This window comes from Ambystoma mexicanum, chromosome 5q, assembly GCF_040938575.1.
Source record: "Ambystoma mexicanum isolate Mex_15411 chromosome 5q, UKY_AmexF1_1, whole genome shotgun sequence".
NCBI classification, from domain to species: Eukaryota; Metazoa; Chordata; class Amphibia; order Caudata; family Ambystomatidae; genus Ambystoma; species Ambystoma mexicanum.
Window position 1 is genome coordinate 103,069,833 of NC_090933.1, and position 13,852 is coordinate 103,083,684.

The window sequence follows — 13,852 nt, forward strand, 5'->3', positions numbered from 1 at the left end:
ACCACTTTCTCAACCGCAGAGTCTCCCAGCACCTGTTGGAATAGTGCTTGAACATAGTCATGAAGTTCAGCTTCCGCAACTGCCCTTGGTATCCCCCTGAGCCTTATGTTTCTTCAGGATCTGTTTTCGCTGTCCTCTTGCCTCGCTACCACCCATTCCATTTGTTGTTCAAAGGAGTCCATTTGTTTGGCTAGTTATCCTTACTCGTATCCCTGCTCACAAAGTGTTGTCTCCATCTCTTCCACCCTGTTCTCGATTGATAGCATTTGTTTTTTCAGATCTGTGATGGATTTGTTGAGACTGATTATGCAATCCTTTATTTCTTTCTTAATTTCGGCCAGCATTTCCTGCAGATCCGAGCGCCTCGTGGGTGGGTCCTCCCCCTCTAGACTTGTCCCGGGATTGGCGGGCAAGTGGATTTGTGTAGTAGTCTGTCTCTTTGTGGAGTCATGGTTCTGCATCATGGCCTTGATGTCGCCCGAAAGGGGGGGGGGGGGGCTTCAATTTTTTCAGGTGCTTTGCCATTCTCCATTTTCTGTGTCTCTCAGCCTCTTTAGAAGTCTCCACATCCCCTAGCTTAGGTGGTAATTATTTCAATTCGCTTCCCCTCTCATCCGGGAAGAGCTCCACAAAAGGAGCCGGGGAGTGAGGGAGCGAGGGAGACTCCCCGTTAGGGCTATCCGATCTTATGTGTCTCCGGTTGTGGGCCTGGGTGTCCCTCTGCATGCATGTCGATCTTGTTCTTTTGCTCTGTCTCACTTATCTCTGTGTGTTTTTCTCCCCCTCCGGGTAGCCTGATAGTTGCTGGGCCTCTCCGTATATTTTGCGTTATTTTGTGGATTCACTCTCGTTAGCAGTGCCTCTGAGCCCCCTCCTCTCCCTGCGACTCCGCCGTTGACTCTGCAGCCTCCCTCCCTGTTCATGCAGAATGTTCGTGCTGGAAGGGACACATTCCGGGCTCTATATGCGTCTTCCCGGTGCTTGGGTCTATCCTGATCGGTATTCTGAGGGGGAGTCCAGCCCCTGCAGCTCCCCCTCCTTAGTCGCTCACCTATCCACCTGAGATCAGGCTTCTCGTCCAGCGCTGCCTTGTGTTCCCTCTGTTCTTGCTTCTTCCGACGTCTGCGTTAGGGTTCCTGCAGGGTGACCGCATGCATGAGGGACACCTGGCTGCTTGATGATTTCACTGCCAGGGGAGATGCTTCATTCACATAGCTTAGCCCTTGTCTCCGACGTCTGCGTTTGGGTTCCTGCAGGGTGACTGCACATTTCTGGGACACTTTGCCGCTTGCTGATTTCACTGCCAGGGGGGACGCTTCATTCACATGGTGTAAACTTTAAAAAAAAAAAAAAAAAAAAGTTTTATTTTTTCAAATAAAACCACATAAGGAACAACAAATGTCGCAAAGCATGGTTGCAAGGTGTCCCGGGTTAGCAGGGAGGGGACAGTGACTGCCCGCAGTTCTTTCAGTGCATGGTGGACCTGCATCTACCCACCAGGGCATTTCTTGGTTGGTGTTCCCACAGTTCCCACCCATTTCCCCCATATATTCTGGAATTTCCCAGGGCATCTCCTGGCATTATAGATTTGGCACTCCAGAGACCCACATCTGTCCCCTTCATTGGCCCAGCGGTTGAGGCTCAACATGTCCGTAGAGCCCCAAGTTGCAGCCGTGAGTCTCTTCCCCAATCCCAATATCACAGCAAGGAATATCTTCTCATATTTAGTGAATTCCGCCTCCCCCAGATTCCCAATAGTAACAATTTCGGGTCCTGCGGAACAGGGGTCCCCAACACCCCAGAGATCTTACGGTACGGATGCACCTCTGCCAAAAGTCCTGAATCCCCATGTGGAAGAAGGTCCCTTCCGTTCTTCCGCATCTCAGGCAGTTCCCATTGTCTAGCACCCCCCTCAGTGCCATCGCTGCACGGGAGTAGTATGTCTGATGCAGTATTTGGTATTTAATGCTTCTACCCATTCCTCCGATTCCAGTGGGCCCACTTCTCTCTCCCATCTTTCTCTGAGTCGGGACAGCTCCTGTGCCCCGAAAGCCGTGAGTCCTGGTACAGTGTGGAGATAGCATGGTGTAATACTTGGTCTCCGTTGTCTGTGCGCCTGCCATTTTGGGTGAGTGTCGCCGGAGCTTTCATTTTGCTTCTTTTCTCTGGAGCCTTGGCTCTGCTTGGCATATCAGGACCAGGTGGTATTGCCAAAGGTTGCCGACCCTTGCTCCATGGTTCTGGGTGTCTGGTGATCACATTTGAGGGGGTTCTGGGCCCTGCTGAAGGCGTGGGATACGGAGCTCACTGAGAAAGCATCCGACTGGATTCTCGGCTCGCCACACCCCCTCCCAAAAAGGTATTTTATTCATCCTCCTGCATGTGAAGAGTCCCATTTGTGTGTTGGGTAAATATGGATTGATCAGGATAATTGTGTGTATGATCCTTTGGAAATGGCTCATATGGTTTCCAACCCTGAGATAAGACCCTCTTTACGTGAACCACAGAATCAACAAATTGCCCAATCTCATTTCATCTAGAACCTTAAAGGGGCCGTTCGAGCAACACCAAGAGAGAAGAAAAGGGAAGAGAAAATCCTGCAGAGGTAGCACAAGAGGAGACGTCCTCCTGGAATGCAGAGACAGGAAATAGCCCAACACAGAAGGCGTGTTACGCGGTGTAGCCAATAAGCCCACTGAAGGTTGCTCTCACCCTGACAGTCTTAAGCCTGACACGCTCGGCTAATCGAGCAGAGAAGTTCCAACCACTCCAGAAGTGGTTGTCCGACACCCTGCAGTTCACAGCGTGGACGAATCAGTGAACAACATCGGACAAAGCCGAACAGACTAAGGGAACCGGGAAAGAAGCCAAACCGCAGTTCTGCATCAGCCAGGGAGACTGCCTTCCCTGAGGAATGTCACTAGGACAGACCAGGAACGTGGTTGTTCCAGGGAACAGGGTAGAGGGACGCGACCAGACAACAAGACTGGGTGACCGACCAGATACCCGAAGATGGGGTGAACGCCAAACTATCTTGGTGTGGGGAAAGCTACAAGAAGCCCCATAGTGGGGACAGAACTGAAAAGCCCCATAGTGGGGAAAAAGCCATGAGACCAAAAGACTGGGTAAAAGAAGCAAAAACCCAAGGCGGAGTAAGAGAAAGTGACTCGAGACCCCAAGAGTGGGTATGTGAAACTAAACCCCAAGGTGGATTGAGACCCCAAATCCCAAGACTGTGTGAGAACTCGAACATCAAGATGGGGTGCGAGAAGCCGGACGCCAGCGGAAGGTGCGGACAACAAGCCTCCCAAACAGAGAGAAGGAAGAGAAACCCAAAGACTGAGAAACACTATAGTTCAGGACTGGGTAACTACATGTCTGCCCAAGGCAATAGTGACTGTTATCCAAATCAGAGAAAAGAATACAGAGACATTGGGCAAACCTGAGGCTTGAAGTGGGCAACCAGGCAGGCGGCCTGCAAGAAGGTATAGACATTTGGGTGGGGGTCCGGATCAAGCACCACAACCGGTTAACGGGAAGATTAAAGAGACACTTTATACTGTGCAATCAGGCATGTGGCCTGAGAGAAGCCCGAGAGACATTTGGATGGTTGTTAGAAACCAGCCACCATTGCCATGGTTGAGCAAAATTCCTTCACAGAACTTTCTGATTGAGTTTATGTGTACGTTGTGTGTTAGTGGTGTGGACAGAACTTGGGTATATAAGGTTTTGAACAGAGGATGGGATTTAGTTGTAGGACATCCTGATGTGCTCCCTTGATTATTTTATTAGGTAGGGCAAAGAGCTGAGGCAAAATGGGCCACCTTTCCTTTTGTACTTAATAAACGTATTGAGTCTGACTTACCACACCACCCACAGATGTTGCCAAAAAAAACAAGAAGATCAAGAAAGACCAACATTATCCGAAGGGTGTGAGCGACTGTGCAGGAGCTCTGAATTAATCCCATTTGGAAAGATATGAGAGGCATTCTTAGTTTTTTTTTTTTCTTCTTTTTTTTTGCCGTCTTAGTCCAAGCTTGTACACCTCCCCTCCCCCAATAAAATATTTTGAACATTGCTTGTTGTTTTGCGCCTTTTGCGAAGACCATCTGGCTTCAGGACAGAGCTAAAACCGGAGGTATTCGAGGATGCTGCCTTCCTTGTAGCTCGTTGACTGTGCATTCCATCAAGAGGTTATTCTCTCAACATTGTGAAACCTCTTGACATCTGCAAAATTCTAGTCTGGTCTTGCAATCAGGTTTTCTGTTAAAATATATTGTTTTCACAAAAATGTTACTGCTTCGGTTCGCTTTGTTCAGGCAATGCTACAGATCAATTTTTTTGGTGCGTTTGACAATGTTAACAAATGTATGGAGGAATATTACATGACATTCAAAGAGCATAGATTGATTGATAGTACCTTGTGGGACAGATGGCTTGGGCTGAATCAAGGTAAGACCAAAATTCTGCCGATATCCTCGCCATCAGCACTTCACAAGGCATTTCTTATTTAACCAGATTTTAAATTGGGGATCACATTATTGAAGTGCAAACAAAGGTTAAATCATTAGGCATCATTCTTGATTCTACTTTATCTATGACTCTCCAAAGTAATGTCACTATGAAAACTCTAATTATTGTTACTCTGACAGGTAAGGTCTTTTCGAGGGGATTGGGTCCTCCGACGTATTCCATATCTATGACATGTAATCACCACAGCTGTGCTGCTTCGGAAACTTTTTTCGGCGTCTGCGTCCTGCGTTGATGACGTCGATGCGCCGTCGTCGAGGACCTCCTCCGACGTCATCCAATGTGATAAGTAGGACGCACGACGCCCGTAGTCTCAGTTCCGTTTTTTCCGTGAACGTGTTGCTTCGTGATTCTCGGTTCACGCCTCGACTCTTTAGAGTTCTGTTCTTCTCGGTTCTTCGAACCTGTTAGTTTTGTGAAAATCCTTCGTGTGAAGATGTCTTCTACTTCGTCTTCGACCCCGCGTCCGGGTTTCAAGAAGTGCGGGGAGTGTGGGTCCAAGATGTCGGTGACGGACTCGCACAACGCCTGCCTCTGGTGCCTCGGGGAGGCCCACGATACGGATGACTGTATCGACTGCCAGTCGCTCACGTCCAAAGCCTTACGCAAACGTAAGAAGAAGTTGTCGGTAGGTCGGGTGTCCAAGCCCAGGAAGTCGAAGTCTGCGGGGCTTTCGACGGATGATTCAAGGGGTGACTCTCCGCGTCATCGTCGGAAGTCTCGTGGGTCTCCTTCTAGGAGTCGGTCTCGCCACTCCTCAGCCTCCTTGAGGCATTCTCGGAAGCGCCGACATCGGTCGTCTTCCAGGTCCTCTTCGGAGGTCTTCGCCCGGCACGTCGCTTACCCCACCAGCCGTGCGACGCCGGAGGAATGGGCTTCCTTCGGGAAGAAAATGCTGGCGATTCTTGAGTCGCAGGGTACTAAGCCATCCGCGCCCCCGAGTGGGGTCGGTCGTGAGAGGTCGAGAGACACCGCTCGCAAGAGTGGTCGGCACGAGTCACGGGAGAGGTCCCGTTCGGACAAGGAGACTCGTTCTTGACGTACCCGTTCCAGGTCCCGGTCGTCGACGCGTTCGAGACCGTGTGCACCTGTGAGGTCTTCGAGGAAGACATCGATGTCTGAGGCGTCGAGGGCGTCGGCAGGCTTTCTCGAGGCTCCGGCTCCGAGGAAGTCGTCGAAGCCGTCGAGGCTCAGGTCGTCGAGGGACACGCTCGGGGCTCCGGCCTTGAGGGCTGTGTCGACGCCGCCGATGCTGGAGGCGCTGCATCTGACGTTGACGCCGATTTCCTCGACGTCGACGCCGATCCTCTCGGCGCCGATGCCGGTTCTCTCGACGCCGGCGCCGATTCGCTCGACGCCATTGACGCCTTTCGTGTCGGAGGTACCCCGTGGCACGGGAGTACCCCCTAGGAAGGCTCTGGTTAAGAGCAAGCACTCTCGGGTGCCTTCTTTTCGCCACCTGGACTATATTTCAAAGGCGGATGAGGATTCTGATGGCCTGGTTCCTAGTCAGGTTCCAGATGAAATTGTCTCGGGCCATAGTCAGTTTGACGATTTGAGACAGTCACTGCATGATGCCAGTGGACTGGACACCTCTCCGGAGGTGGAGTTTTGTAGGCCTGAGCCTGGCTCTCATGCCGATTCCTCGTACCGGCGCCTTATGGCTAGGGTTTCTGAGTACTTGGGATGGTCTGCTCCCCCAGGGGAGTTTGTGCAGGATGATCTGACGGACATCCTTGATGTTGGTTCCCCAACTGATCCGGTACTGCCGTTCCATATGGCTTTACAGAGAAGGGTGGCGGCGGCTTGGACTGCTCCGGAGAGTCTCCCGGCGGTAGGCAGATCCTTGTCGCGAAAATACCGTCCAGCCAGTAGCGACCCCTGTTACTTGACCAGGCACCCCACTCCGGAGAGTTTGGTGGTGCAGACGGCCACGGCCCCGGCAAAGCAGGCGTCGTACCCTACCATCCCTCCTGATAGGGACGACAAACGTTTTCATGGCTGGGCGAAGAAAGTGTTTTCTTCTGGTGGTATGGCGCTTCACGCGGCCAACTCCATTTGTGCCTTGTCTCGTTTCACACACACTCTGTGGAACTGTGTTGCGTTAGCGGCTGAACATATTCCCGAAGGGGACGAACGGGATGGTTTCCTTGCTATGGTCCAGGATGGTAAGGATGCCATGTGTGAGTCCGTTCAGTCGGGTTTGGACTTAGCTGAATGCGTCAGTAGGTCCATGGCGGCGAGCACCGTGATACGCAGGTTTGCGTGGTTGCGGAAGTCGGGGTTTGCTCCTGATGTACAGTCTCGGCTCCTCAACATGCCCTTTGACGGTGAGCACCTTTTTGGCAGCAAGGCTGACGAGAGCCTTGAGAGGTTGCAGACCTCGAAAGCTGCAGCGAAGTCGTTGGGCGCTGCAGTTCGCCAACCTCCACCTTTTCGTCCTAGGGGACAGCAGTGGAGGGGTGGTTCCTTTCGCTATTACTCGTCCTTCAGTAAAGCGAGAGGAGCTGGCAGTCAAAGAGGCCAACGAAGGGGTACCAGAGGTGGATGACAGGGTACCCATGGTGCCAAGGCCGCTCGGGCAGTTGCCTCTTTGCCCTCAGGTAACGCCTCGGCCGCTCCCACTCAGTCATGAGGCCATGTCCCATGGTTCGCCGGTTGGGGGAAGGCTGGCGCAGCATCTTGTAGAGTGGCGTGCCATTACTTCAGATGTGTGGGTTCTGGAGATCATAACCCACGGCTACTGTCTTCCCTTTCGGCACAGGCCTCGCGACAATCCACCGGGGAACCTCTCTTTGCAGAGTCCGGATCCGCTCCTTGCGCAGGAAATTCAAGCCCTGCTGGAGAAAGGCGCCATAGAACTGGTGCCTGTAGCGGAGAGGAACAAGGGATGGTATTCCCCTTATTTTTTGATTTCGAAGAAAGACGGGGGATTGAGACCCATCATGGACTTGCGCGGTTTGAACAGACTCCTCAGGAAGGACAAGTTCAAGATGGTTACTCTCTCTCTCAAGTCCTCCAGGCCCTTCAGCTTCAGGACTGGTTGGTGTCACTCGACCTCAAGGATGCTTACTTCCATGTTCCGATCCATCCCAAGCACAAGAAGTACCTGAGGTTCGCGGTTGGCGACTCGCACTTTCAGTTTCGGGTCCTGCCATTCGGATTGACCTCCGCCCTGAGGGTTTTCACCAAGCTCATGGTGGTGGTGGCAGCGCATCTCAGGCAAGGGGGGATTCACGTCTACCCCTACCTGGACGATTGGTTGATCAGGGGGAGCTCTCCCGAGCAAGTCCTGGATCATCTGTCCGTCACCTGCCACTCCCTTCACAGGCTGGGCTTCTCCCTCAATTTAAAGAAGTCCCATTTGACGCCAACACAGCGGCTCCAGTACATCGGAGCAGTGCTCGACACTTCCCTGGGCATTGTTTTCCTCCCCAGGTGAGGGCTCTTCACATTCAGCAGATGGTGCACAAGTTTCAGCATGCCCAGACGCTCCCAGCGTTCGAGTTATTGAGGTTGCTCGGCCTCATGGCATCCTGCATTCTTCTGGTGCCAGAGGCTCGCCTGCGGATGAGATCTTTGCAGTGGGCGCTCAAGACGCAATGGTCGCAGTCCTCCGGCAGGATGTCGGACCCGGTCCAGGTGCCGCCCTCGGTCGCCCGGGACCTTCTGTGGTGGGCCGTCGAAGGCAACTTGATGAAGGAGGCTCCATTTTGGCTTCCCTGGCCGGAGGTGACGATCGTGACGGATGCATCCCTCACGGGTTGGGGAGCTCATGCCAACGGGCTGACAGTCAGCGGTCGTTGGTCTCCGTCGGAGTCCAGACTCCATATCAATCTGTTGGAGCTGAGGGCCGTCAGGCTAGCCCTGAAGGCTTTTCTGCCGACTGTGCGAGGAAAGAGTGTCCTGATCCTGACGGACAACACAGTAGCCATGCACTACCTCAACAAAAAGGGGGGGCAGGGTCACTTCCTCTGTGCAGGGAGGCGATGCAGCTCGAGTTCTGGGCCATCCAGCAGGAACTTTCGATCTCGGCAGTTCATCTGGCCGGAGACGAAAACGTGACGGCGGACGCTCTGAGCAGGCAGAGCTCGATCTCTCACGAGTGGGAGTTGGCTCAGGAGATTCTCCTGGAGATCTTCGCCCTTTGGGGGACCCCTCAAGTGGATCTCTTCGCCTCCAGTGTCAACCGGAAGTGCGAAAGGTTTTGCTCGCGGGAATTTCCTCCAAAAGGAGCCTTAGGAGACGCGTTCGTGATGGAGTGGTCGTTCCCACTGCTGTACGCATTTCCTCCAGTCCCCGTCATCCCGCAAGTGCTGCGGAGGTTACGGAAGTTCGGTTCCCGGATGATCCTCATTGCTCCGGCGTGGGCTCGGAGGACGTGGTACCCGGACCTTCTCGACTTGTCCATCTGCCCTCCGCATCGTCTTCCCTACTGAGACGATCTGCTCTCACGGGAGGGGGGTCAGGTTCTCCATCCAGAGGTCGGATCCCTCAACCTTCACGCTTGGCTTCTGAAAGGTTGAGGTATAGGGATTGGGACCTCCCTGAGGACGTGATGGAGGTGTTGCTTTTGGCCCGAAGGCCAGCAACAAAGTCTCTGTACCGTTGCCGTTGGAGTAAGTTCTGCGACTGGTGCAGAGTTCAGAATGTGGATCCTTTTGCATGTGACATCCCCATGGTTCTGTCCTTTTTACCTTCTTTGGCCCACAGGGGCTTGCAAGTGGGTACCATTAAAGGTTACCTGGTGGCGCTGTCCATCTTTAAGCGCTCGTCTGAAGAGTGTTCTTACTTTAAAATCCCTTTAATTTCACAGTTTCTGAAAGGGCTCACTAATGTGTTCCCTCCGTCACCTTTCCTGGTGCCCGGTTGGGATTTAAACCTTGTTCTTAAGTTTCTTATGGGTGCTCCGTTTGAGCCTTTACATTCTTGCCCTTTGAGGCTGTTAACTCTGAAAACTGTGTTTTTAGTTGCGGTTACTTCCGCTCGCAGAGTGAGTGAGTTACAGGCACTTTCAGTTAAGCCACCCTTCACTGTATTTCACAAGGACAGGGTTGTCCTTAGAGTTCGTCCTTCTTTTCTTCCGAAGGTAGTGTCGGAATTTCATTTGGCCCAGAAGGTTGTTCTTCCGGCATTCTATTCTCCTCCGCATCCTGGTAAGGAAGAGGAGAGGCTCCATAGGCTTGATCCTAGGAGAGCTTTAAGCTTTTATGTTTCACGCATGTCCCGGGTCAGAGTGGACGATCAACTCTTTATTGGTTACGCTGGAAAGCGTTTGGGGCAAGCTGTGACGAAACAGACTTTGTCTCGCTGGATTATTTTAGCCATCTCGGAGTGTTACCGCTTGGCGGGTAAGGACCCACCGGCTGGCTTGCGAGCCCATTCTACCAGGGGTGTGGCTGCGTCTACTGCCCTGCAGAGGGGTGTTCCTATTCGCAACATCTGTGATGCAGCCACCTGGGCTTCAGTACATACATTTGTACGTCACTATTCCCACGATTCCATCCGGGGACAGGATCTGGCCTTTGGCAAGGCGGTCCTTTGCTCTGCTATTTGATTGGCTATTCTAAATTCTTTCCCTCCTCCTTGCTCTGGTACTGCTTTGGGAGTCTGTCATAGATATGGAATACGTCGGAGGACCCAATCCCCTCGAAGAACAAGTTACTTTCTTACCTGGTAACGTTCTTTCGATGGGATGGTCCGACGACGTATTCCATATCGCTCCCGCCCTGCCTTCCCCGCTGCAGAATTTCTTTTGCGATTGCAGCTTACGTTCCGCAAGGCTTTGTGTCTGACTGGCAGTTGACTAATGTCACACGTTCTGGGGGAAAAAACTACAACTGAGGCTACAGGCGTCGTGCGTCCTACTTATCACATCGGATGACGTCGGACGTCGGAGGAGGTCCTCGACGACGGCGCATCGACGTCATCGACGCAAGACGCAGACGCCGAAAAAAGTTTCCGAGGAATATGTTGTCGGACCATCCCATCGAAAGAACGTTACCAGGTAAGAAAGTAAGTTGTTCTTTTCTTGTGCTATCCTGGTCAGAGCTTTGGTGGGATCTTGACTATACTATTGCAACTCACTATATGCTGGCTCCAATGCATCGTCTATTAAGAAGGTGCAGATCTTGCAAAACTCCATGGCCAGGATTGCCACTAATAAATAAACAATACCATACCCCCAGATCAGCTCACATCTGATATGTGCTTTGGAGACTAAGTTACTTACTCTTACTTCTCCTCTTAACATCAACCAGCATTTTATATGGCTAGCATCTTCCACAGCCATCGGCCTATAGCTGCCTCATGCACATGCATGCCTTTAAGCATTCAAGGGCATTTACCAGATCTAGTGCTGTGTTGACAGCTAAACTATGGAACTTGGTGTTGATCGATCTTCGTAAAAAACTGACAATCTCGCCACTTTCCCAAAGAAAACTGAAGATCGAATTGTTCTACTGTAGAGACTAATTGCCATATGATCTCTAATGATGTTTGGATCGAGCACTGTGAAACCTATGGTGGTAGTGCCTTCACGACATGAAAATTAAAAAGAAAGATGAATTAGTTACATATGTTAACAATGGTTTCTACATGAGAAGTATTAACCAAGAATCCATACAACTGCTCACTAGTCACCTGGCCACTAGACTTGCATTGTTCCACTCACGTGTGAAAAATAAAAATGTATAGTAGTCCTCTCCATCTTGATAAAGGGGTAGGTGCATAGTGTTAAAATTGCTCACACTTAAGGGCAGTACATGCAAAGTAAGGGCAGTACATGCAAAGATTGTGTATCAGGGTTTTGCGAAACAAACTATTAGTACTGGATAAGTGACTTCTTCATATAATGAAATATTGTGATTATCGGAATCTGCAAAAAAAACAATTCCTAGCCAAGCGAAATGGTAGCTGTTTTGTGCAAGTAGTTTAGAAGGTCTAGTGTAGCTTTATATGTGGAACACCAGGAATCGGTTTGGAAAAAAAATATTTTTTTATTTTTTTATGCAGCTCCGGAGACAGAATTGGTTTCTGGGGGATCTGATAAGCATGTAATGCTTTGGCACCTGAGGAAGAACCAGGTAGGCAGATCTGCACAACCTCAATCATTTGTGTAATTAGTGAATCTGAAACTATAAACCATTACATGCTTTTGTTAATTTGCCTTCCTGTGAAGACCACCTTGTGCCTTGATGCCAGAGAGTGACATGTCTGTTTGTTTGGAGGATGGTGTTGGGAAGGTATGGTATCAAACAGTGAAGACCGACACAAGTGGTCACAGTTCAAGGGTATTTATTGAACTTTTTTTAAAATATTTTTTTTATTGTGTATATAGTATTTTTTTTTTTTTTTAAACAATTGTTATTATTTTAAACAAACAACACTCCAAACATTACAACCATTTCGGACGTACATTTTCAAATTGAATTTATTACATTATTCTCTGCTCTCTTCCGTCCTCCTCCCTCCCGCCCCAAAACTTTGAGCCGTCGTTACCGTACCGTCTTCCTGAGCATCTTCAGGTGTCTCAATTATCATTATCTCTTCCTGGTCTTCCATATCATGGTTACCCTGGTGGGGGTTCGCCATTGAGGTCACCAGTTGCCTTCAGGCCATCAGGGGGCCTACCTCCTCCTCCCCTCCTCTATTGACTGCTTCATACCAGACTGCTGTTTCTGCCTCTGCCCATTTAAGAAGGTCTGCCCACCACATCTCTACTCTAGGGCTGTGGGCCGTTTTCCAGCACATTGCTATTCTACGCTTGGCCAAAATATAGGCCAAGTCTTTAATTTTGCTAATATGTTTTAGGGTACGTGGCCTAGGGAATCTCCCCAGCATGCATGCCCAAGCCGACTCCACATCCAGCACCACCCCCCCGGCTGGCCATTTTCGTCTTCAGTTCTACCCAGAATCTCTTCACCTCTGGGCAAGCCCAGAACATGTGCACCAGCCCCGCCTCCTCCTCTCCGCACCTGGGACATTTCTGTGTAGCTGAGCCACCAAACCTAGCTATTCTGCCAGGGGTCAATTGCGCTCTGTGGGTGATATATAACTGGATCTGCTGGAGTCTTGCATTCTGGGACACTTTGTTATGGTATCTTTGGGATCTATCCCATTGCCCCTCTGTCATGGGTTCCCCTACGTCCCCCTCCCAGTCAAGCCTCAACTGGGACAACTCCTTCCCCGCCTTTGTACTCAGGAGTTCATATATCTGCGATATTTCGTGCCCGCCCTCTGAGACATCGTACATCATTTCTATGGTGGCATCGGGTTCTTCTGCAAATACTGTTTCAGGCCACCTTTCCCTCACCCGTTTCATGATCCTGGTGTAAGTGATATATTGGCCCCCTATTCACCCCAGTCTCTTCCAGCAACCTTTGGAATTCCACTGCCTCCCCCTCCTGCCATATGTCTCCAAGGGTAGCCAGGCCCACCGGTTCCCAGTATTTGCAGACCCCTTTGATCAGTTGGGAGTCCTCACCACATAGCACCACCAACGGGGCCTGCGAGGATAGCGGGTCCGGGTCTCCCACAGTTCTCCATGCTCTATGCCAGACCTCCCAGCCCAGCCTCAACAATCGCCCCAACTCCGCCACTTTTGTCTTATGCAACCAGACTGTCTCTTTTAGAAAGTATGGGGACGAATCGCCCTGCAAGAGCCTAGCTTCCGCAGAATTCTCTGCGGCCAGCCATCTGGAAAAATATATAAACTGTCCCGCCTGGTAATACAATTCAAAATTTGGTAGGTTTATGCCTCCCCTGTCACACGAGTTGTGTAATTTCCACAGGGCCACCCTATTCCTGGAATTAGGCCAAATGAAGCCCCTGCACTGGCTATGAAGTTTAGCAAAGAAGTGTCTGGGAGCAAAAATGGGACATTTACAAAAGAATGCAGCAGTCTGGGTAAAACCACCATTTTGAGCAGCGCTCCTCTTCCCATCATGGCCAGGGGTAGGGGGGCGTGGCCTGGAGCTCATGGCGTGCAGAGGCTGAATTGCCGAGCTCTGGCCGAGGCGCCGTTTCTAGATCCTGTTGCCGACCTGATTTACACACTCGGAGACGAAAAAGCGACTCCGAGGACGGAGGAAGCGGTCCCCGATAAGGTAGAGCTGCTCTGCCGCGAAAACGGACCACCACGACGAGAGGGACCGCACTCGATCCGGTCCCCCCCTGCCCGTCCTCGTCTGCATCCAAGATGGCAGACCGCCGATAAATGCAGCCTTCCTCTAAGGAGGCGAAGCCAACCGCTGCGGCTCCCGTGGGCGCTCCTCCCGGAGCTTACACGACACACTGAGCCTCGGTGAGACTCGTCCCGGAC

The 13,852-nt window shown here is 51.3% G+C and overlaps 1 protein-coding gene across 2 annotated transcripts in view; it reads left to right on the top strand.

Moving 5' to 3' along the window:
* ELP2 (elongator acetyltransferase complex subunit 2) overlaps positions 1–13,852 on the top strand; it is a 1,316,635-nt gene that overhangs the window by 194,193 nt on the left and 1,108,590 nt on the right. For both annotated transcript variants that reach the window (XM_069620606.1, XM_069620607.1), the window contains exon 3: positions 11,545–11,615. In XM_069620606.1, coding sequence (XP_069476707.1) covers positions 11,545–11,615 — 71 coding nt within the window. The remainder of the gene's footprint in view (positions 1–11,544; positions 11,616–13,852) is intronic.